General features: G+C 37.2%; 1 protein-coding gene across 3 annotated transcripts; it reads left to right on the top strand.

The window, feature by feature from the left end:
- The first annotated feature begins 2,488 nt into the window (after positions 1-2,488).
- LOC117331426 (protein SSUH2 homolog) lies at positions 2,489-25,612 on the top strand. 3 transcript variants are annotated; one of them, XM_033890135.1, is made up of 13 exons: positions 2,489-2,601; positions 6,032-6,447; positions 7,511-7,675; positions 7,952-8,021; positions 8,509-8,638; positions 9,019-9,079; positions 9,658-9,782; positions 10,554-10,616; positions 11,306-11,409; positions 15,197-15,289; positions 15,894-15,996; positions 18,984-19,082; positions 19,374-25,612. In XM_033890135.1, exons 1-13 carry the CDS (start codon positions 2,594-2,596, stop codon positions 19,518-19,520), a joined length of 1,584 nt encoding a protein of 527 aa, XP_033746026.1. In that variant the 5' UTR covers positions 2,489-2,593; the 3' UTR covers positions 19,521-25,612. The 3 variants fall into 3 exon arrangements, with proteins under 3 accessions (XP_033746026.1, XP_033746024.1, XP_033746023.1); XM_033890133.1 differs by lacking the exon at positions 2,489-2,601 and adding an exon at positions 3,014-3,252; XM_033890132.1 differs by lacking the exon at positions 2,489-2,601 and adding an exon at positions 3,770-3,970.
- The last annotated feature ends 1,023 nt before the right edge of the window (positions 25,613-26,635 follow it).

Raw genomic sequence — 26,635 nt, forward strand, 5'->3', positions numbered from 1 at the left:
TCTGCAGGTCATTTGAGCCGGTAAAAGTTTCCTTCGTCATCGTGTTTTCGCTCCGTCGCTCCATCGCGTTTAGGAAATTAGAAATTTGACCCTAACGGAACACCATACATAAGACAGTCTTTGGGCTCTGGGGATACCTTGGTATATTATATCTTCCAGTTTCAACACTTTAATTGTGTGCTTGTATCCTAAACTTAGTAAGGATATTTTCTAAATTTAACAGTTAAATACTTCGTGAGATACAACTGCAATTCAAATCGATCTACAATATGCTGCTATAAGATACATTCAGGAGAAATTGTTTCTCAACTCTTAAAAATATCATTTAACCGCCTGACAACAAAACATGTTTTTCATTAGGAACACACTTAAGTCAACCAGGCGTCATAGAATCCAAGACTACTAAGCTCTTCTTTACATGATTGGTTTGGTTTGGTTTATTTTGTTTAACGTCCTATTAACAGCTGAGGGTAGGCCTATAACCATGGCGCCGACAAAGATGGCGACGGAGGTTGTTGACCTGACTGAACTCCAACTCGTCCATGAGAAGCCCCGCAATTCTTACACTTCATTTTGCTGACTATTCGCAAATACGATTCGTAGATGGCAACAAACGTTTTCGAAACTAAATAAAACACCCGGGCTTCCGAAGCTCCCTTTTTGGTCTGGGGCTCGGATGTTGAATTTCTGGGGTTCAAACTGTTTGCACATCTGCACCGGCCCCAGTCTGCTCCTTAAGGGGTGCGCCAAACATATTATCACTCGACTCCTCCAAATATTGGTCGCTTTCCTCAGGTGTTGTCGTTTGAGGTGTGGTACTGTCATCCTCGTTGTGATTATTGGAGGGTCCTGGTGAATCCATATCACATGGACTCTCCCAGATCTGGGTTTGGTTTGGTTTCTTTTGTTTAACGTCCTTTTAACAGCTAAGGTCATTTAAGGACGGCATCCCGTGCGTGCGACATGCATGCGTGTGGTGAGTGCGTATACATGTGTTTTGTGAGGCTGCGGTATGTTCGTGTTTTAAAAGTCTCCTAGTGATAGACCGGAACTTTTTGTCGATTTATAGTGCTACCTCACTGAAGCATACTGCCGAAGACACCCAGCAGGACACCCCACCCGGTCACATTATGATGACAACGGGCGAACCAGTCGTCCCGGTCCAAATATGCTTCAGCGCTAAGCAGGAGTAGCAACTACCATTTTTAAAGACTCTGGTATGTCTCGGCTAGCGGATAGAACCCAAAGCCTTCCTCACAGCAGCGAACGCTCAACAAAAGGCCAGAAGTGAGACATTGTCAAGGGGGACATTAGGAAGAAGAAAGTTTTTCAGATAGAAGAGAAAAGATAAGATCCCAAATTAAGTCGCCTCCGACGATCACTTACGCCCTACCTGAAGGACAGTTCATGAGATACAATAAATGTACATGAGATGCATTTTACATCCTGGCTTCACTATTTGCTGTGCTCTACAAGTTCTTTATAACATGCATGACACAATTATCCGTTTTGAGAAGTTTTATCCATAAATTAACATCTTGTAATTGAAGGTTAGGTACACAACCAAACGGTTTGTAATCAACGATGAACCCCTCCACAAATGTTTTGATGCTGCAAACGAAAAAAAAAAAGATGTTTCAATGTGAGTTGTTTTATTTGGATAAAATGACCTAGTTTATATATAGTTATAAAATCAGAACCTACGGAATTCATTTTTTTTACACTGTTACAATATAATAGTGTTTATCTGTGTCGCGTCAGACTTGTTTTTGTTCAAATGATCAAGATAGTGTTGTATGGATAATTTTCATGATAAAAAAGGGCTATTCATATAAACCATATAAAGTGTTTAGTTGTTGTTGTTTTTTTTTTGGGGGGGGGGGGGGGGGGTATTTTAATTTTATTTAAAAACAAAAAGAAAACACTAATACAATGACATTATTGTAACTGATTCACATAAAAACATCTCCAGTAAGCTCTCTGAATTCTCTAGTTTTTCATCACGTGTAAGATAACCAGACATATAGGTACGTGTGTGGCCAACCCGCGTGAAGACGCGTTTCCATTCAGACCAAACGGTCGGTGGCGGCTAGTCAACTTTACGATAAATTTCTCATATAGTCTCTGTACATGTTAAACGTTTTTTTTCCACTGGTCAACACGAGTCATTTATTGATATCAACTATTGGCATGAATCTCATAAGTATACGCTCTTAGCATCCCGTTTTTATATTTGATGATATTGAATTTTTTTTCTGGTACAGAAGTAGGTTTATGCTGGCGTACTATGGTGCAAGTGACATGTTCCACCATAATACAATAAATCATAGCAGGGACATATAATATCATATCAATATGTCCCTGATCACAGACATATATTGTTTCAGAATCATCATATTTATTTCTTTTGGTAGTTCTCTGGCACAGGAGGCATTTAATCCGAAGTTTTATCGGCCTTTTAATATAGTGATCTACAAACAATACAGAAAGTAAGCTAGGCTACTATCCATAGGCTACCCGTACGCGGCCTCGTTTTTTTCACCATTGCCATCAACTAATCAATCGACCTTCACATTCATCACAGACTGGCGCTATGCAAGGGTGAGTTGTCTTATGTGTCTGTATTGATTGTAAATTAGATGATTCAAATGACCAACCTTTTCAAATGTTAGTCTACACTTTTTGCACTGGTAGGCCTAACGTTACAAACAAAACTAAATGTAACGTTAACGTTTAGATATATCAGAGACCTATATACTAGTATATAGGTCTCTGGATATATATATGCCTAAAGTGGGATGGGCTGTAGTAGGAATATCATACGTCTCCGGATGGTCTAGTTGTGTACAATCAACAAGATAGATAGCCTATTTAGTTAAGTTTGTCAGTCACACAACGATTTGGTGGCTGCTGAGTAGGGTGAATCATTTTTCGGCGTTTAATGACGACCACAATCAATCGTATGACACGTAATGATAATTAACGAGGTGTATCGAACGGCAATCCCGTTCGAGGCGTCAGAAGATTGTGCAATATCTTTCCTAACTGCCTAGTTAGGGTTTACCCTAACGTGTGGGCGTGTTTGGTCATATGACAACAACGGACTTTGACAAAATGATTACATCCGTGTCAGCGTATTTTACCTTTCCCTTGTGATAATGACCACATCCCTTATATAGAAAAAATAGTCTTGGGTAAAAACAGACGCAACACCTAACAGAGAATGTCTGAAAAACAACCACTGAGTTCTAGGTAAGCAGGAGTATGACTAGCTGTATGTTTATATGGCCTAATTAAGTACAATCTACTTTCTGTTTGAATGCGGACATCTTGAACTAGCTAGGCCTAATGAATACCATTTAAACGTATTAATTACTAGAACTTAAATAAAAACAAGGAACAAAACCAAAAATACACACTCGCTGCTGCTCGAGTTTCAGTAATTATTTCAAAAGAAATTATAGTCCTGCAGTAGTGAATTTTTCTGAACTGCTGACAATATACAAAATTGTGAAATTCTTCCTGAATAAGACTGGCTCACACCAGTGATTATAATATATGTTAGTTAACATTTTCAGTGAATCTTGAAATTACTGGGATTGGCAAAATGTTGACTCTTTAATATTCATGTTATTTAAATTAGGAGTTGATTTACTGTGCTTACGTACATGTATACTATGAAGATTCTATATAGCTATAAATAACCTAAGCTTGGTGTGTAGCAGAGCATGACACTAAAGGCAGCTGTGCTCAGTTACATACCAATGTATATATATAACCTCTGGTGGAGCTGCGTTTTCTACCTTATTTAGATTGTGTATTTCACAACACTGGATGTTTCTTAATTTCTTCATACTTAAATAGCATTATTCTGAAACGAAATACTGGTGCTTTAGTCAGGAATTAAGATGTTCAATGTCAACTTAGACAACGATAAATCAAAGTTATACTACCCAAATGAGGAAGCAAGGTTTGTATGCAGTGTGGTGTGTATGTATAGTACGAGTGATCATGAAGTTACTTTTCAGGTACAATGTATAATTTTTAAAATCCTTTTTTAATCATTTTGTTGCCCTCTTAATGATACACTGGACCTGTTGATTTGGACTATTCATAGTGCCCTTTTGTGCATATTTTTTGTCCTTTATTGGCCTCTAATTGGACAAATCTGTATCCGATAACTGCTTGTACACTTCCGTAATATTACACCCGTGTATTGACAGTACTACAAACACGTATTTAGGACATTACAACAGGAAATACAATCTCAGCTGTGGTATGTAGGAACAAAGACCTAATTGTTTTGTTTCAGATTTTGTTATAGACATTTAAACTGCTCTTCATTTATTTTTCACATTATATTTTTAAGGGAAATCTGATAATTAATAAAGTGTTCCTCTCTTTTTCTGAAAACTCAGCAGAACTTACTTCCACAAGTTTACATTTGGATTTACTCTATTATTATTGGGCACTTCTTTCCATATACCATATACCATAAACGTTAACTTATAATGTACACTTGTTTTGGTTTTTTTTTAAATTGACTGCATATTATACATGGATACAAAGAATTGACTTTAAAATAGTTTGCTTGTTCAACTTCACTCAAAAAAAAAAAAAGTGAAGTCACTAGTCACAAATGTGTAATATCTTTCTCCATATCATATCTAGTCACAAATGTGTAATATCTGTCTCTATATCATGTGTAGTCACCAGTCACAAATGTGTAATATCTTGTCTCTATATCATGTGTAGTCACCAGTCACAAATGTGTGATATCTGTCTCTATATCATGTGTAGTCACCAGTCACAAATGTGTAATATCTGTCTCTATATCATGTGTAGTCACCAGTCACAAATGTGTAATATCTGTCACTATATCATGTGTAGTCACCAGTCACAAATGTGTAATATCTGTCTCTATATCATGTGTAGTCACCAGTCACAAATGTGTGATATCTGTCTCTATATCATGTGTAGTCACCAGCCACAAATGTGTAATATCTGTCTCTATATCATGTGAAGTCACCAGTCACAAATGTGTGATATCTGTCTCTATATCATGTGTAGTCACCAGTCACAAATGTGTAATATCTGTCTCTATATCATGTGTAGTCACCAGTCACAAATGTGTAATATCTGTCTCTATATCATGTGTAGTCACCAGCCACAAATGTGTAATATCTGTCTCTATATCATGTGTAGTCACTAGTCACAAATGTGTGATATCTGTCTCTATATCATGTGTAGTCACCAGTCACCAATGTGTAATATCTGTCTCTATATCATGTGAAGTCACTAGTCACAAATGTGTGATATCTGTCTCTATATCATGTGTAGTCACCAGTCACAAATGTGTAATATCTCTCTCTATATTCAGTGTAGTCACCAGTCACATGTGTAATATCTGTCTCTATATCAGCTTCTCTAATAATTATGGTAGAAGGTTTTAACAATGTTACCACGGAGGCTTCACGCATGTGTCAAGCCCCTGTAGTAATATTATGAGAGGATTACAATAACTATTTAATTATATATTACAGGACTTTTTCACGGATTTGGGATGGTGCCTTTTTTGTCTCATTTTGGGGAGAAAATTAGTGAATTGTGAAGGAAATTTTAGGCATGGCTTTAATATGAAATAATTTAAATTGTGAATGGGTCCCATTAGCCCCATTATTGGCCCCAAAATGCCCCCAGAAAAAATCACTGTAGTATGACTGCTGACTGATTATGGCAGGCAGCTAGCCATTTTAGATTTTGACAGTCCAAGATATAGTTGCTGCTTTATTCTTGAAAGTACTGGAAGAATATCAAATTTTATATTTAGGTTGCCATTTGCTATCTTTGATTTTAGCAGAGAAAATTAATATATGAAAATCATTCAACGGTGGGCACCAAGACCCCTCTGGGATCTCTTTAATTTGTTTAGAACCATAGTTTCTTTCTTTGGACATAAATATTGAAATGTTCATTAGATAATAGGATCTCAATGATAAATTTGAATGCATAGTTTTTGTTTCATTTGCAGTTCGCAACCAAACTACTCTGGAGGGTACCCTGGAGGGGCTCCTCCTGGTGGAGCTCCACAATATCCAGGAGGAGGTTATCCTGCCCCTCAAGGGGCATATCAAGGGGGACAACCACCACCACAGGGTGCATACCAGGGTGCACCACCTCCACAAGGCCCTGCACCTGGATACCCAGGAGGACAGCCAACCCAGGGCTATCCTCAGCCTGGTGCACCCCAGGGAGGTTACCCAAGTGCCCCACCAGCAGGGGCATATCCAGGAGGTGGGGTCCCTCCAGCAGGGGCATATCCAGGGAGTGGGGCCCCTCCAGCAGGGGCATACCCAGGAGGTGGGGCCCCTCCAGCAGGGGCATACCCAGGGGGTGGGGCCCCTCCAGCAGGGGCATACCCAGGGGGTGGGGCCCCTCCAGCAGGAGGTAAGGATGAAAATATTTAAAGAAATATTGATAATTGTTTTCTGCCAACTCATTGTATTATCATATATTTTCATTTCTTGCATAATATGCAAGATAAAAGAAACATGCTTTTATCATTACACAATTTAAGGCCACCTGAATTGAAGTCTCAATTGACCTTTTCTAATCGCCTTCAGTCCGCCGTCGTCCGTCTTGTATCCACAAACAACTTTCATTTTCAACTTCTTCTCAGAAACCACCGAATGAATTTCAATAACATGTAGAAAGCTTTGATGACCAATGGATAATTATGTGGTCTCCACAACCCAGTGGATTATGCGACTGGGAAAAAAACTGAACTGAAATTTCAAAAATCTTCTTCTAAAGACCCAAATTAGATAGAATCAAATACTCTTCATAGTTGTAAGGGTCTTATAAGAATCAAATACTCTTCATAGATGTAAGGGTCTTATTAGAATCAAATACTCTTCATAGATGTAAGGGTCTTATGGTGTTTTACCAAAGTTTTGAAGTTTATGACCCTGGGGTCTCACATTTGACTCAGGGTGGGCCCAAAGGGTAAACTGAAATTTCAAAAATCTTCTCAAGAATCAAATAATCTTCATAGATGGAAGGATCTTGAGATGCTTTACCAAAATTTTGAATTTCAAGACCCTGCAGGGGTCACACGTGACCTAGAGAGGCTGATGAACTGGGTCAAAAAAGGGTCTGATTGAATTATATATTTCAGACTTCAGGTGAATGTTATAGCCCATAGACCTCTTGTATAGATATATAAAGAAATGGACAGTGTTTTTGTGTGGCCAATGCCATTAATGAGTTTAAATATCACTCATGTTTCATCTTTTTTCTTTTGTAAATTTCATGGAATTGTTATTGTATAAATAGTTTCTGAATAGCAAGTTTAGTTTTGATTACTCTATTATTAATTGATAAATGATTCCAGCTGTGTATTAGCAATAGCGAAATACTTCAGAGGTTTATCTTCAACTTAAATGCTTGTTAGTGAAATAAGATAACATTTTATTATGTGACTTTATATTTAATGGTTGATGGTCTTCAGGTCCTGGAGCTCCAGCCCAGGGTGGAGCACCACCCCAGTACCAGGGAGAGATGCCCGGGGATGACGTAGATGATAACCCCAACGCTGTCCCACAGCAGGCCACAGCCCCACCACTGGAGAAAATGGATAATATCGGTGGATATTCTAATGTCGGATTCGGTGGAGGTGAGAGGAAATGGCTTCAAGCATGATTTAGATTTCAATATGCCATGTCAGATCGTACTTACACCAGTACCCTTCCTGAATAGGGAAATTACATAAGGGTGGGATGACAAAGGATAATTCATGCACCCTTTACTGATAACTATTTCTCAACTCAGCATCTGTACAAAACGTGTTTTAAATTTAGATTGATTGAAACACAAACCTTCTCAATGTGGATACAAATTTGTCTTTTCCTTTACCTGAAATAGATGATAATGCTTTCTTAATAATTTACAGCTATGCTGCCCCCTCCATCATATGATGAGGCAATGAAAGGACCACCTCCAGATCGACAAAATATTTCAAAGTAAGAATTTTGTCTTGAAAATTAAATGACCTTGTATAAATTGTTTATGATATTACTACATCAACCATTGTTGTCTTATATCCTGAACAAGTATGTTATGTGTGTCCTGGTAAATGGGCCAATCCAATGTCACCACGGTCAACTGTAGGCTAAGCTTAACAACCCAAGTGGCCTAGATTGAATACTAAGGGGTATGCTTTCTTTGGGGTACATCTAAAATCAGGCCCAAATGAAGATGTGAATTGACTGAGGACTTCTCCTCAGGAAAGAAGGGATATAGCCAAGACATTATTGAAGTCGCTGTTTCATTTATTTCTGCTTTTATTTATTCTACACGTATTGGAGTGGTCATCTGGAGACAAGAAGAATTAGGTGTTTGAATTGAAGTAAAATAGGTGCAAACACGTTTGAATAGCAGGTTCTATTACCAAGTAGTACATACTTTAATATCTTCCTATATTCTATAGATTTGTACTTTTGTCTACAGTGTTCCTACCATCACCGAACAAGACGCAAGGGAAGCCCTCCTCAAACATGTAGCAGAAAACTGTTGCTATGGTAAAGGAGCCGCGGAAGATTTGAAATATTTGGATCTCAAGTCAACAAGTGCATTTCATGTAAGTCGATACTAATTTGTTTGTCGAACTTTCAAATCATTCCTAGTGTATGCATATTTTTTTAGGATAACCGAGAATTAAAGTAAATGAGAAATTGATTAAGACTTATAACAAATCACACAGAATCCTGTACTTGGTTTGATGATATCAGATTCTTTAATTCAGATAACACAGGATACCTTTCAGAAGAATTATCTTGATTTAGTTTAATCCATTTTCAAAACATGCATAAAAGATCGTTTTATATAACAGACATTTAAAAGAGAAATAACATGTGTTCCAATAATTCTATGTTCTCTAAATCAATCTATAATTTGGTATGATATATTCATTTGTTGAGTTCACAACTTTAGAAAATGAAACATAATTTTATTTGACAGTACACATTGGAAACTTTTGGAGAAGGTAGACAGACAGCATGGGCATATGAGCCATATACAGGTGAGTTCTCCAGCGTGTTACCTGTATGGGTATACAGTGATGTTTACTGATCAATCATTTTTCATATCTCGTATGTCAAGCCGAGGTAAAAATCTATTAGCCCCCACCCCCTCCCACCAGGAACAGGGGGAACTATAAGTGTTGTGTTCACCAGTCTGACCTTCCTTCCATCCGTCCTTCCACACTCAATTAATATAGAGTAGACTCTTTTTCCCTCAATACTTGCCTAACAATAGGTTGACTTAGGTGAGGTAGTGTGTCATGTATCAAATAAATTAAATCAAATTCAAATTTTGTTTAATGCGAACATAGGATGTAATGTTGTTTGATATGAAAGATGTCAGGGAGGAGATTATCAGTGTTCCTTTCCTATATAGGTACAACCTGCATACATGTATGTACATGTCAGCACTCTAGGGAGTTCATTATTCAATGGTAAATGCATTTTAATAACGGTAATATACATGTATTCGTCAAGTATGCATGAGAATACTGCAGGTTATTTCTGCTGGTATACTTGTCATATAAGGGAACTCTTTCGCCTTGTCTACACAATGATGCTGTGACTCTGTATATAGGCCAAGTAATTGATGGTCCTATGAATGGCCAGGCCCCAGGTCCTTGGGACATTCCTGCCCAAGCCAGTGCCCTGTTCCAAAACCAGAAGATTGACCTTGAGGTCCCTCATACAGCTTCTGTCAAGGTAAGGCTAAGATACTGAAACTGTTTTTATCTGTTATTAAGTAACAATTAAAAGAAACTCCTTAATCAATAACTTAAAAGAAAATGACAGGAAAATGAAAGACAGTTATAATCCTGCAACAAAGCTAGAGGGTAAGCTGGAATCAGTGTGTGTGTGTGTGTCTGTCTGTCTGTCTGTCTGTCTGTAGACACGGTTTTGTACTGCTTACTTCTCCTAGGATTATGCATGGATTGCAACAATTTAACTTTGATGTTAAGCATGGCATGTTCTTGTGTCTCCATGATTTTACAGCAAGTTCCATGGATTTTCACCAGTGTTATGACCCTTGATACCATTTAGTGGAACAGTCCCTGTACTAGTAATAGTTAATTATCTTGGAAACAGTATTTTGTATACTGAATAAGCTGAAAATCAGTATGTAAGGGTTTGTGGGGATTGCAATGCTATTTTGGTTTTCGTGTCCGTAAATGATGGGTAGCTGGTTAGCCATTAGCTTACAGCTCTATTTTTTAATTATTTTGGTTTATTGGTGTAATTAACAAATGATGTACACTGTATAAATCCACATCATTCGTCTATACTTGGATTGTACACCTAACCCAAACCCTAAAACAAATGATAGTTAAAAATGAAAATATGTTTTCTTTCGGGCATTTGATGGATATTGTATTTAAGTTTTCTGAGAATGGATCCATTTCTTAACATATATGAAATATTAACACTATTTTATATCTATTGTTTATGTTGTGACCTGGTTCTGCTCTGTTACAGCCCTGTCACACCTGCTTTTCGTCTGGATTTATCCGCTGTCACCGGTGTATGGGAAGGGGTAGAGTATGTATCAATTTTTTTTAGGAAGTTTCATAAAAATTTGTGGCTTAGATATTCTGATTGGTATATGTTGAGTAAAAAAAAAACATCTGCAAACTGAGACATGGAAAGACAATAAAGTAAACTCACAGGAAAAAATTACAAAAATGGGGCCCTCAAAAATGTGGCAGTAGAAGAAGCTAGGGACATTATATTGATGGTTTATCCTACTTTCCACTTGAGATAGATTACTGTTATGTGATAGCCCTATACAGTTATTCTTCTGTATAATAATACATGATAATAATGTGGAGTTTTATATACTACTATATCACAGCAGCATTACTGTCTCAAAGCTGTCAAATTGTTATCTGTGGTTATTGGACCTTTAGCTACCAGCCAATGTCTTTGTCATCTCCCTGAAGAGCATACGGGTGGAGGTGCCATTTCAGCAATAACAGCTTACATGTGACATTTCTTGCACTGCCCTAGCATGTACCCACTTACAGCTGGGTCAACTGGAATACAACAGAGTACAATATCAAGGATACAACATAGCGCCTGTGACTCGACCTAGTGACCCTTCGTTCACGTATCCCTGCTTCCTACCACTAGCCACCGTGCCTCACAAAAATAAATGTTCTCCTTTATCATTAGACTTGGATGTGGTTAAAGGTAGAAATACTGATCAAATATTCTGTTTTCCTGCTTAGGTGAGGTGTACCTGGTGTCATGGAAGTGGACATCGGACCGTGCACAGAGGCGGGGATAGCCACAGAGAGAGGTGTACTTGGTGTCATGGTAACGGCAGACGCAGGTAAAAAATAATATTTGTACACAATATTCCCAAGTTATACAACAGACAATTGTAATTCTCCAGCATGTATTGTTTTTAAGGTCCATACCATAAAACATTTGTCTGTGTTTGACAGTACAAATGATTCAACTGGAGTTAATATTTGTTTGATTTACATTATTATTGAGTTCTCGCATACAAAGAGGCTCAGGGTCATGAACTTAGGCCAGTAGCTTCCTGGGATACTAGTTTTCATCTAATAAATTGGCTTGATCCATCTTCATTTAAGTCATAGTGGTCAAATGAGTTGAAATTCAAAAGCATCTTGTGAATAAGAAAGAGGCACAATAACATGCTGGAATAAATGTCTGTGTTCAAATGACCTTTACCACTTTCAAGGTAATAGAAAATCAGATATAACATGTGATGCAACTTGTAAACAGCTTCTGTTATCACAAGATCATGTGTATGGGCACGGCATTTGGCTTGTATGTAGCACATAGAGATTAGTCATATCAATAAGTGTAAATGTCTGTCTAGGGGGTCAAAGAGATTAGTCATATCAAATTAGTGTAAATGTCTGTCTAGGGGGTCAAAGAGATTAGTCATATCAATTAGTGTAAATGTCTGTCTAGGGAAAGGGGGTCAAAAATATGGTTTAATATAATGGGTGGTCGTAGAATGCTTGGATGTCAGTCTAAATTAACAAGTGTCCTATGGTATTGTTTGGCCTGTAGATTGCTTATGGGAAAGTTTTGGATCTTAATGAATGACCTGGAACTAATATTGTAGATTATCCTGAGTGAAATATAATCATTTCTTCCAACAAAGAGTCACTTCACAGGAGAGTACAGTTATGTATTTACCTTGACCATGTTGAAATGATAGGAATAAAAAGTGAATGAGTGCTCTGTATGCTTGGTTTCGTTTGTTTATTTTAATGTCATAGTAACAGCCAGGGTCATTTAAGGACACACCAGGTTTTGGAGGTGGAGGAAAGCCGCAGTACCCGGAGAAAAACCAAAGGTCTATTGTCAGTATGGCGGAGGGCTAGTGATAAAGTGTCAGGACACCTTTACCATGGCCCCTGGTGTGTATGCAGACCTGTTTGAATTACTGAGAGATGTTTTAGTGTTAAGGATATGATATTGTTGTGAATGTATGTGACAAGCTGTCTTCTTCAAGCGAAGGTGTTTATGTCACCTCGTCCCAGAGCTGGGATGTTCGGCCGTGCGTGACTACAATCGGAGTAGTCTACACCTGGTCAAGCTTGTACACAGACGTATTCACGTACCTCACTCGCATGATCGTAGACTACACCTGCCATTATCGGCAATATGTATTGAGTATATAACATTGTATTTGGTCATCTTCACAACATTGGTGTCTGCAGTAAAAGCACAATTTCATAAATAGTTATACAGCAGTATTCACTGTACATAAACGGTGTCGTTGGTGAAAACTATTTATAGCCACACGTCGCAGGGCAGTGCACTATCAGTACTATTGTTCAGTACTTAGCTGTCAGTATGATTGCTAACAATGAAAGGGTTCAGCAAACGGGCGATACGCTGGCAGATATCATTGCAGAAATTGATAACCTGATGATGTTGGTTAAGCGCAGGAGACCCTCACTGGGTACCTCCCCTACATCAGATAACTGTGTTCCTAATCGGAACTCTGCAGCAAATAGCCCATTCCCTTGCACCTTGCGATGATGTAATTCAACATGCAGAGGGTGAGGCTGTGATTCCTTTTCTAATTCAGTTAGGCAGTGGTGAGGGGGAGAAAGTTTCTACAATCTTTTGGGAGAGGGGTACCTGTTGTGAGGGAGTTCCTGTAATTGTTTACAAAGTGCTACGTCGGACAGTGCAAGGGTCCGGAGTTTTAGACACGGGCGTCATTGATTGTGGATTGGTTGACGCTGATTGGCTGAATGTTATGAGTCTCGTCAACAGACAAACTTATGTGGGGAGAGAAGTGCATGTAGAGAGTGAAATATTCTGAGGAAGGTGGCTCGTTGGATCAACCATGCGGAGGCTTTGGGGATCTATTTGCACCCAACCATTTAGCGTTAACCAACCGTTGTTGCCCTCTTGAGACGCTGTTGCTGGGGTCAGTGTGAACTTGATATCGTTTACTTGGGAAGGTACGTACAGGATAGTAACCGAGGCAGAGTTTTAGAACAGTTCAGGGTGTATGTTTTCAACTGGGGTCCATGATTGGTTCTGTCCTGTTAACTGCATGCAGTCTGATTCACCTAGGAGGATCAATGAAATGGGGAGCTGTATCTCCTCAAGTGTCTTTATTGATGTTCACGATGTAGATCCATGTCGTAGTAGCACTAGAATGGTCGACAAGGGATTCCGCGGGACCGCCTTTGTGACAGGAGATGTTTTTAGGGTGTCTTGGTTGCGGTTGGGTTTCGCGCCTTGTCGGATGACCGGAGAGTCGCCGGATTCCTTATGGGATATGCGATTGGTAACAGAGTTTGCAGTCCTCATTGTGGGTATTGTGACTTTATCATTGGGGGAACACACCTTTTTCAATGATGATGGGGAAGGGATGGTAGGCCTGCAGTTGTTGTCCATGATCGATGGACAGAGGGTAGTATCATGTCTTCCGGGTCTGTGCAGATGTCGAAGGCGTGCTGGGCTTACTCCTACTTCTTAGACTGCCCTACAGTATGCTGGCTGGCGTGCTTGGGACTCTGCCTAGTCCTTATTCAGAGGGATCGTGGGTCATTGTCGGTTCCTTCTGGAATCGAATGTCGTTTGCATAGTATTTCTGTATATTATGGTGAAGAGACCGCAGAAGGTACATCGGAAGGTCGGAGAGCAGGGTTTGCTCTATTGAATGAGGGTCGTTGTCCTGTCAGTCGTTCTTATAAAGACTGGGGCTGGTGTCGACTTCAAAGGTGGCTATGTTGCATTGTGCCCTTTTTCCCATCGGGTGCGCCGTCAGAGGGAAGTCGTTTGTTGTGGCTTACCCTAGGTACTTTGGAGATGGTTGAGCGCGTCCCTCCCCATGCCATAACTCAGGGTTGTGTATCCCATGATGGCCTCGGACATTTGAGGTGCGTTGATGATGATGGTCGTCTCTAAGCGATGTGCGTTGGGTTGGATCCTGCTGAGAGACAGGGGGCAGCACCCAAGGTGTTTGCCAGTACTGCAAGGATCACGAGCCTATGGTGAATCGAGGAGAAACACTCTTGCTGGGGAATGTTGTCGGATGATCTGCATTCCTTCAGAGGACTTGTTATTGGTTGGATGGTTGCCCTGCCTGTTTCCCCTGCTGTGCGATTACATAGTTACTTGTCGGTTTTGAGCCGGCTGTTCGGGGACGTCAGGCAATATGCTCAGTTGGCTCAATCATTGCTGACATGAGTTGATGCTTTGTTCAGTTTGTGAGCAGCCGTTGAGTTCCTGCTACGAGAGAGGTTGATGCATTTTTGAAGTCCGTCATGCAATGGTATTGGGATTGACCTTATTATTCTAATTCAACTGCAGTTGTTGCTGATAATAACACATTCAATTATTAAAACGGGGAGGAGTGTTGTGAATGTATGTGACGAGCTGACTTCTTTAAGTGAAGTTGTTTTTCTCACCTTGTCCCGAAGCTGATGTTGGGCTGTGCCTGACTATACAATCGGAGTAGTCTACACCTGGTCAAGCTTGTACACAGACGTATTCACGTACCTCACTCGCATGACTACACCAGCTATTGTCGGCAATATGTATTGAGTATATAACATTGTATATTTGGTCATCTTCACAGCAATATATCTGTATTAAAACTAATGTTACAGATGTGATACTTGCTGTGGTTGTGGTTCCGTGACCTGTACTTCCTGTGCTGGCTACAGGCAACTCAAGTGCTACATCAAGCTCACCATCCTTTGGTAAGTTCATTATGTGCTACAAGAAAAAAAAAACAATTTTCATTTTCATCTTTTCCCTGAATACACTGGATTAGTCAAAAGCCGGCTAGTCCCATCTACAGATGATCCTACTTCCTCAGACACTTCAGTGCCTCCCAGTATTTCTACATATGTTACAAATTTCAGAAAATATTATTGCTAGTAAACTGCCATAGAAATAAATTACTATGATATAAGTATATTATCCTTAACAGTGTAGACTGGATTATTGAGTGTATGTAAATCATACTGTAGGAAGATAAAATGATGTGAAATCAGAGTTTTTCTGACTTATTGAAAAAGAATTATGGTATAATAATTTGTCTCCTTTACTGAATGAATGATAGAATGTGGTTATACAACTACAGTTATTAGAGGGCAGACCGATGAGGTTTAATATACACCCCAGTAGCATGTCATGTGTGTGAGGGTTTCTGCCTCAAATGAGGAAGTATATTGTGTATGAAAGGTTGATATGTGTCAATGTGGTCGTGAATGTAGATATTGTGTCAGGTCTTGTTATTGTGATAAGCTGTAAAATAAAATATCTGAATCTAAATATTCTAACCTTTCATTTCATCACTAGGACTAACCATACTGTGGACCACATCGTTGAGAGGACTCCTCTTCCAGACCATCTTATTAGAGGAGTGTCTGGACAAACAGCATTTGAGGAAACCTACCCACGGGTATGTCATTGTGTAGATGTTATCACCATTGTCTATTGGGTCTAATGTCAGAGTGACGTCATCACTATTGTCTAATGTCATTGTGTAGACATCACCATTGTCTATTGGGACTAATGTCATTGTGTAGACGTCATCACCATTGTCTATTGGGTCTAATGTCATTGTGTAGACGTCATCACCATTGTCTATTGGGACTAATGTCATTGTGTAGACGTCATCACCATTGTCTATTGGGTCTAATGTCATTGTGTAGACGTCATCACCATTGTCTAATGTCATTGTGTAGACGTCATCACCATTGTCTATTGGGTTCTAATGTCATTGTGTAGACGTCATCACCACTGTCTATTAGGTCTAATGTCATATGTAGACGTCATCACCATTGTCTATTGAGTCTAATGTCATATGTAGACGTCATCACCATTGTCTATTGAGTCTAATGTCATTGTGTAGACATCATCACCATTGTCTATTGGGTCTAATGTCATTGTGTAGACATCATCACCATTGTCTATTGGGTCTAATGTCATTGTGTAAACATCATCACCATTGTCTACTGGGTCTAATGTCATTGTGTAGACATCATCACCATTGTCTACTGGGTCTAATGTCATTGTGTAGACATCATCACCATTGTCTATTGGGTCTAATGTCATTGTGTAGCCATCATCACCATTGTCTAATGTCATTGTGTAGCCATCATCACCATTGTCTAATGTCATTGTGTAGACATCATCACCATTGTCTACTGGGTCTAATGTCATTGTGTATACATCATCACAATTGTCTATTGGGTCTAATGTCATTGTGTAGACATCATCACCATTGTCTATTGGGTCTAATGTCATTGTGTAGACATCATCACCATTGTCTATTGGGTCTAATGTCATTGTGACATCATCATCACCATTGTCTATTGGGTCTAATGTCATTGTGTAGACATCATCACCATTGTCTATTAGGTCTAATGTCATTGTGTAGACATCATCACCATTGTCTATTGGGTCTAATGTCATTGTGTAGACATCATCACCATTGTCTATTGGGTCTAATGTCATTGTGTAGACATCATCACCATTGTCTATTGGGTCTAATGTCATTGTGTAGACATCATCACCATTGTCTATTGGGTCTAATGTCATTGTGTAGACATCATCACCATTGTCTATTGGGTCTAATGTCATTGTGTAGACATCATCACCATTGTCTATTGGGTCTAATGTCATTGTGTAGACATCATCACCATTGTCTATTGGGTCTAATGTCATTGTGTAGACATCATCACCATTGTCTATTGGGTCTAATGTCATTGTGTAGACATCATCACCATTGTCTATTGGGTCTAATGTCATTGTGTAGACATCATCACCATTGTCTATTGGGTCTAATGTCATTGTGTAGACATCATCACCATTGTCTATTGGGTCTAATGTCATTGTGTAGACATCATCACCATTGTCTAATGTCATTGTGTAGACATCATCACCATTGTCTATTGGGTATAATGTCATTGTGACATCATCATCACCATTGTCTATTGGGTCTAATGTCATTGTGTAGACATCATCACCATTGTCTATTGGGTCTAATGTCATTGTGTAGACATCACCATTGTCTATTAGGTCTAATGTCATTGTGTAGACGTCATCACCATTGTCTATTGGGTCTAATGTCATTGTGACATCATCATCACCATTGTCTATTGGGTCTAATGTCATTGTGTAGACATCATCACCATTGTCTATTGGGTCTAATGTCATTGTGTAGACATCACCATTGTCTATTGGGTCTAATGTCATTGTGTAGACATCATCACAATTGTCTACTGTCATTGTGTAGACATCACCATTGTCTATTGGGTCTAATGTCATTGTGTAGCCATCATCACCATTGTCTATTGGGTCTAATGTCATTGTGTAGACGTCATCACCATTGTCTATTGGGTCTAATGTCATTGTGTAGACGTCATCACCATTGTCTATTGGGTCTAATGTCATTGTGTAGACATCATCACCATTGTCTATTGGGTCTAATGTTATTGTGTAGACATCATCACCATTGTCTATTGGGTCTAATGTCATTGTGTAGACGTCATCACCATTGTCTATTGGGTCTATTGTCATTGTGTAGACATCATCACCATTGTCTACCCGGTCTAATGTCATTGTTTTTATGTTTGAATTAATATTATTAAACATTTAGTTCTTACTCCATCATATTGAATTGCAGTATGATTTGAAACTGATAGTGTTGTATCTAACATAATCAATATATATTGATAATGATAATCTTCATGATGTTCAGAAATTAACAATGGCAGAAAAAACAATTTTGGATTACCTGTTCCTTTATGGATTGTGGTGAGGTCATTTAGATCATCTGTTCCTTTATGGATTGAGGTGAGGTCAATAAGATCACCTGTTCCTGAATGGATTGAGGTGAGGTCAATTAGATCATCTGTTCCTTTATGGATTGAGGTGAGGTCAATAAGATCACCTGTTCCTTTATGGATTGTGGTGAGGTTAATAAGATCACCTGTTTCTTTATGGATTGAGGTGAGGTCAATTAGATCATCTGTTCCTTTATGGATTGAGGTGAGGTCAATAAGATCATCTGTTCCTTTATGGATTGAGGTGAGGTCAATAAGATCACCTGTTTCTTTATGGATTGAGGTGAGGTCAATTAGATCATCTGTTCCTTTATGGATCGAGGTGAGGTCAATTAGGATTACCTGTTCCTTTATGGATTGAGGTGAGGTCAATTAGATTACCTGTTCCTTTATGGATTGAGGTGAGGTCAATTAGATCACCTGTTCCTTTATGGATCGAGGTGAGGTCAATTAGATTACCTGTTCCTTTTGGATCGAGGTGAGGTCAATTAGATTACTACCTGTTCCTTTATGGATCGAGGTGAGGTCAATTAGATTACCTGTTCCTTTTGGATCGAGGTGAGGTCAAGTTATCTAAGTTATTTGATCACATCCACAGGTCTGGCCTATCCAGCACTTCCCCGATGCTGAGGTAAACGATGCATCCCGGAATCTGATACAACAACAGCAATATCCAACAGAGAGGATCCTACAACAGGTACGCATTTTATCCTCTCACAAGGAATTTGGGATGGGGATAGCATTTCATCCCCTCACAGGGAGTTTGGGGTGGGGATGGCATTTCATCAGGTCACAGGGAATTTGTGGTGGGAATAGCATTTCAATTGCATGTACATTTGTAACCCTCCCTTCCCCCCTCTCCACACACATACACACAAGCACAAACACACACAAAATGTTGAGGCAAGGGATGCTTTATTTAAACCTATTAATTTGTTGGTCTTACGTAAAAGAGATTTTTTTTCATTAATTCATTTTTTCTCCACAGAGACACCGGGTGAGAATTGTACCTGTGACACAGTGTATGTACAAGTGGAAGAACGAGGAGTCAGATTACTTTGTGTATGGGTTTGAACACAAGGTGTATGCTCCCAACTACCCACAGCAATGTTGCTGTGGCTGTTCCATCCTCTGAACACACCCGTACATCTTAAAAATTATGCTACTGTGGTTTTCCATCTTCAGAACACCCCTGCATGTCTTAAAACACCGTTGGCTGTTCCTTTTAACCAATGCAGTTATAAAACTATGACTGAGTTTCTTAACATCCATTTTTTCATGTAATCTATGAATTAAGTATATTGTCTGTAGTAAAGGAATCATTGGACACTTAAAGAAAGTCTAGATTGTTCCTTGAAGGTTAAGATGACATAGATATCTGTTACTTACAAACTGCACGAACAAAAACGTAAATATCTCTAAAGATTTACTTACAAACTGCTAGAACAAAAAAAACGTAAATATCTCTAAAGATTTACTTACAAACTGCTAGAACAAAAACGTAAATATCTCTAAAGATTTACTTACAAACTGCACGAACAAAGATGTAAATATCTCTAAAGATTTACTTACAAACTGCTAGAACAAAGATGTAAATATCTCTAAAGATTTACTTACAAACTGCTAGAACAAAGATGTAAATATCTCTAAAGATTTACTTACAAACTGCTAGAACAAAGATGTAAATATCTGTAAAGATTTACTTACAAACTGCACGAACAAAAACGTAAATATCTCTAAAGATTTACATGTACTTACAAACTGCTAGAACAAAGATGTAAATATCTCTAAAGATTTACTTACAAACTGCAAGAACAAAGATGTAAATATCTGTAAAGATTTACATACATGTATAAAGTACTAGATGAACACCAGAAGGTTTTGATAGCACACAAACCACGCAAAAGATACAGGAGAGCTAGAAGGTTTGGATTACACGATGATTAGAATAGTCTCATTGATCTACACAGTTATGTGCCATAAAGGAATAGACAAAATGTACACGTATGATAAATGATTATATAAATGAGAATCATTCAGTATACTGTACTTTGACTTTATTTTGCAATGTTTGTCTTTTTACATAACCTGTTTGAATCGGTTGCTACAGTAGCATGTCCTATTGTTAGTGGTTTCTTAAAAGCGTTTTTATTCAAATGTGTTTTTCATGGCATTAAAGTGTTACTGAAAAAATTACTGTTTAGTTACCTGGTAATTCTTGTTACGATAAAATGTATTTGGGTAATTCTTTTTGACTGAAAATATATCTAAAACATAGATATGTGTAATTCACATGACATTAGATTATAATATTCACGTCTCAAGTTCAATTTTCATCTGTAATTTATGATTTCATGAAACAACATTCATAAGGATCTATAATATTTCCATTTCTTTACAAGTGTCATGAAATGAGTCACTTTAAAAATATAACATTGAAATAATATTATGATACAATACCAAGAATTTGTGTGAATATTTTTCATTAAGTGTTCATGATCAACTTTTTGTCCTGATATGTCAGTAATATTCAATACTATATGATGTTATGATTGTTTTAATTCTGGCATCAGTAAGTGTTCATAAGGTAATCAAGGAAGTCGAGAAAGTGATGTTATCACTTTATACATAATAAATGCAAACATCCTTCTGGTGAATTTTTATTACTAAAGATATATAATGTATATATATAATATATAATGTTCTAATAATATCTGTGCTGTTTTTGTATAATAATTTTGTATCATAAGGGTATTTCTAATTCTGTAAAATGAGAAAAAACTTGTTTTGAGTGCCTTCCTTAACTACTGTTCTGCATTTAGGATACGCTTAAGTTTTTTTTTCATTAAATATATTTTCATAGCATATATACATTGTATGTACAAGTGTATTGTTTGAGATAATTTCTTTTTTTTTTTAAATGATATATGCTTTGTAGTAAATTTTGATTTGCAGTGTACAATGTGATGTATTTTACAATGATAAAGTTTGTACATTTGTGTGTATTTAGCAATTTTTGTAAAACTGTACAATAGTTTTGTATTAATTTCTGTCACCTGAGCCAAATGCTCGTGGTGACCTATTGTCATCGCCTTTTGTCTGTCATCTTCCATCACAATAATTATAATAGTGTAAATTAATATGGATGGAATTGCAATGAAACTTAGTATGCTGCCTTAATCTGATATGCTCTTTGCTACAGTACTATTGGATGTTATGATCATGATAACTTGAATAAATATAAATGGATTTTGATGAACTTTGGTATGTAGTTTTATATCATTAAGAGGTCGGACAAGTTCAACAATGCGACCGATTCAAAGTAACTGACAGAGTTATTGTCCTTAGCAGTTTTATTACCACTGGACCTTGTGAGCATAACTCGAGTAAATATGAATGGATTTTGATAAATTTGGTATGCTGTGAGCTTTATATCAAAAACATCTTGAACAGTTTCTACATTGGGACATATCTGTTTGTAAGTTATGGCATAATGCAGTTTATGTCAAAAGTCATGATTATTGACTACCCTATAAAGAATATATACCCCTACTTCAAGGTCACACCTGGGTAAAATATGTTAAATCTTAGATTAAATGCAAAGATCAACCATCTGTAAACATATCAGAACTCAGGTGATTGATAAGGTCCATGGACCTCTTGTTTATATCACGGATGTGTGCAGTATTACCTGTTTATGTATGTCTTGATGGCAGCAGTTCTGTGATTCAAATTTGAATGTTAATGTTTCTACTGCTGAAAGAAATACATTTTTTTTCACAAGTATGTTTATATTGGTATGAGTAAGGTTTCAAACATAATATCATCAGGGCCACGTTCTAGTTCAACCTCAAGATGTTGGATATCGTCCAGTTGTTTAAATTTGAATTAATTTTGGTGTGGGGGCAAAATAACATTTTAGAAAGACCAAATGTGATAACTGTTATCAGTATAGGTGTTGGACATCAGAACCAAATCATTTTTTCTGACTTTTATATTATAGATATACATGTATATATACAATTCAAGACTAATACTTTTAAAGCAGATGATATTAAATATGAGAACAAATTTTAATATATTAATATGTATTTGTCACTTTCTGACATGTCTATTATATAGATTCATGGGATGTAGTCTGTGATTCACTTGCAGTGGTAAATCGGGTTTCTGAAGTAAATTATTTATATCAAATTCACAATTTTTCTCTTTTTATGCATTCACAACTGTCAGCTGGAAATACATGTACAGTGTATATGATAATGTACTTACATAGGCCTCTTCATCACATAACGGTCCCTGTCAATAACAGTCTTGTTCCCATTCATTTCTTTCTTTTTCAACCTTTTCTACCTCCTCTATGACGTGGTCCCGAAAATCAACTTACACTCCTTGTTAACATTCCTCAGGGTGAGTACTATTTTTGGAAGGGTAGTCAAATCTAATAATCTTTAAGCGGCAAATGAAATTTAAAGTTATTATTTAATCCTGTCTGTGTTGGAATTCATACCCGACGTTTTTTGCTGAAAGAAAATGTTATGTGCTGTAGTAATTTTCCAGTGTTAAGTGGTCCACAAATGGTGTACATATCATCAGAACTTTGCACAAATTTCAAACTCGCAGTCCTTAGAATACATTTTTGTGCAAAGTCCTTGTTGTACAGAGCTTGGACATTAGTGAATATATTTTCCGTTTCAAAATTGGTAATATTTGGCAAAAAGCCATTTAGCCTTTTGTGTTCTTTCTTGAGTCATCGTCTATAAACTTTTATCACTGCAAACTTTTCCAAAATTCCTCAAAGGTAATTTGACTTCACCACAACTTTTGTGTCTTTTAAACAATGCTTTTCTTGTTGTCAAGTGATGTCCTTATTGTTACAGAGTGGTCTAGATTTGTGATTCGATGTCCCTTGTTTGTGGACTTTTTATATCATTGTGTAAAAGTTTATGATAATGTAGTTGATGGCTGTCCATGGATCGTTTCAAGAGTAAATCTTAACGGACAATAATTCATAATCTATTTTGTTTTCTTATCAATGTTTATTTCTCTTATATTGATCCTTATATTCCCAAGTTACTGTACATATTTCATGTACATGTATTATGATTCCGAAGATACTCGGATCTTTATCAGCTTACCAGATTTTACCACAGACATAGTGTAATCAAGTTGTATAATTATTGTTCTGGGCCCAGTTGTTCAAAAGGTGCTTAAATTAATCACAATTTAACAACAATTTTAAAATCCTGATAAAATCATTTCTAGTAAAACAAACTTGACAAAATTTTATGAAACTATAACACTCCTTAGTATCTACAGAGACATATATACAGTATATCTGTATATATGTCTCTGGTATCTACACACAGAGGTTTTGAAGTTAAGGAGAAATGAGATTTTCACTGATCAAGTGATGAAGCTAATCAACTTTTAAACAACTGGGTCCTGGTGAAGGGCATCTTGATCAACTAAAATGAAGCCAATGGGAAAAAGAAAAAAGAACCTATTTCCAGTGTTGTGATTTTATGGATGTTGTAAGATGTGATGGGACAACCATTCAACAATGGTACTTCAGTGTAAGTTACACTGTATCAAAAATGAAAGTCTTTAGATAAACAAATCGAAGGCTTACATGTAAATGGTCACAATTTTGATTTGTTAAGTTAGTTGTGTTTGTATTTTTTTTTTTTTTTTTTTATTTACACAACATATATTGGATCTCAACAAAGGTTTCAAACGTGGTTTACAGGAGGTGCATGTGTCTGGGTAATAATTGAAGCATGGCGTTGTACAATCTAATGTATTTTCAATAAGTCAATGTATTTCTAACAAACACGATATATCAAAGACATGTAAACAAGCTAAGCACTTATATAAATTCCACTAGTCGGTAATGCACCAACTTGTTTCCTTTTTTTGCATGGGACAATATAAATTCCACTAGTCGGTAATGCACGAACTTGTTTCCTTTTTTTGCATGGGACAACCTTTCAACAATTTATGGATCAGTAAATTATTTAGACATTTATTCATCTTAGGATATTTCTATATCGGGACACGAATAAAACTTATCTATTTTAATAGTTAAAGAGGCTTACCCGCAGACGGACCGGTAAACGGCACATCTCCGATCACTAAATAAACCTCAGTACACGTTTCTATGTGACAAAATTAGAGGCTTTCCGACTTTATTTCTTGAAAACAATTACAGAATATGTATTTAAAAGACGTTTTAAAACTCAACCTGAGAGGGAAATGTATGGAATATAATGGCAAATCTTCTTTGTAAATCGCCACTGCCTTTGAAGTTATCACTGTGCGGCACTGTGCACGTGCTTGATTCTTTGATGTGTCAATCAAATTAGACTCCACTTTATAGCGGGGACTTATTGCGGATTGCGATTAAATAAATAATATTTAAAAAAAATTAGGTTTTAATATCACTTTTCAGCGTTTTATAAGGAAAATAAAATGAAAAACTCAACAATTCCAACAATCTGTCATGTGTAAAAAATCTTTTTCTATTAGCCAATTTTTCTGATCTCTCTGCGGGCAAGCCTCTTTAAGAGTATACATCCCTTTTAATGTTTGTTTTCATTTATTGCTGGATTATTTACTTTATGGACCCTAGTATCACCGATGATCAATGAAGTTTTATTTTCATTAATCAGTACATACATGAACATGTACTATATTTACATTTTAAAATTAAATTCAATAGTGCTGTTCATCCGTGTCTTGTTCTATAGCACAAGTATACACATAGGGACCAGCATTGTGTAAAAAGTCATGTGAAAAGGGTATGTTTGTATGAAAACCCAGTGGTCATGTGAAAAGGGTATGTTTGTATGAAAACCCAGTGGTCATGTGAAAAGGGTATGTTTGTATGAAAACCCAGTGGTCATATTTTATATCCATGGCCTGATAATTGTTATTACATACGTGTTGTGTATATCATTGTTTTGACATTTTCTGTTTATTTAAATATATTATATAAGAGTTAATGATTTTTGTTATCTAGAAATTGTTAAATGTTGTGTTCTATTGTTATAGAAGTATATAACGACTGTCTTCATCTCAGTAATGACACTGCGTGCGATACCATTTCTTTGTCATCACACTACTCACATTTATTCTATATATCAGTGTTATAATATTGCATGCTGGCAATGGACACTGCTACATATACAGGACAACATGACTATAATAAATCAAATTAAAAAGGAATCTATTTGTTAACATTATCTGTATACCCCAATGAACATAATATAATTAGTTTCCAATGGCTTACAGTTCCAGTTGTGCCATGCAATCATTTTTACCTATATTAAATGTGTTATGGGATATTGTAATGTTTATCTTCCATTTAGGACTTGTGGTGAGAGTTCCCAAAGAAGGATGCTTTACCCCGTTAGGTTTGACATGGAAATCCTGATAATGGGAACAAACCTTTATATACAAGTACATCTGTATATTATATTATAATAACCAACTTGGTAGAAAACTGTCGGAGATCTCCATTGAAACAAGATTTAAGTACTAGAAATAAACAAAGAGCAATTGCTTTGGCAGAAATACATGTAGTTGTATTAAAATGCCTTTCAGGGAATCAAGTATAACATCATTGAATAGCCTAAGTTTCAAAGAAATTTGTCAAAAAATGTATCTCCGTACTAAAGTAAAATACTGAAGTAAACTAAGACCAACCAACAAAAGGACACATCATTCTTCTGTACATCAACAGGAAAACTTCAGTAAGGGGGAGCTCTAGTGTCAGTACACACCAAGCCCTTCAATACCATTTGGGGGATGAAGGTAAGACCTACAGACAAAACATCTAAGACTACACTGGGTCCAACATGGTAACAAGGAGGCTATTTGTATCACTGCTTCCAGATCTAACCTCAACCAGGACAGAGTGCATCACACCCTGCCTCCGCCACAGCCTTGTTCAGTCACATGACATCTGACGAATAGCAGCCAAAAGCTACCTGTGAGTAGAGCTGTTGTTGAGTGTACTTGTAAACATGCTCTTTATGAAATGTTAAAAATAGCTGAATGAAAATGCTGTTCAGCAAAAACACAACTACATACCAAGTTCCAAAGAGAATGCAGGAGGAGATCTCTGGACAAACAAAGGTTTATGCAAGATGGACAGACAGATGAAAACATACCATAATACTCCCATATGAAAATGTAATGCATTGCAATAATTACCATAATTACAATTCAATTTCCCTTGGCATCCGA

This window comes from Pecten maximus, chromosome 7 (genome assembly GCF_902652985.1).
Source record: "Pecten maximus chromosome 7, xPecMax1.1, whole genome shotgun sequence".
In the NCBI taxonomy this organism is placed as follows: Eukaryota; Metazoa; Mollusca; class Bivalvia; order Pectinida; family Pectinidae; genus Pecten; species Pecten maximus.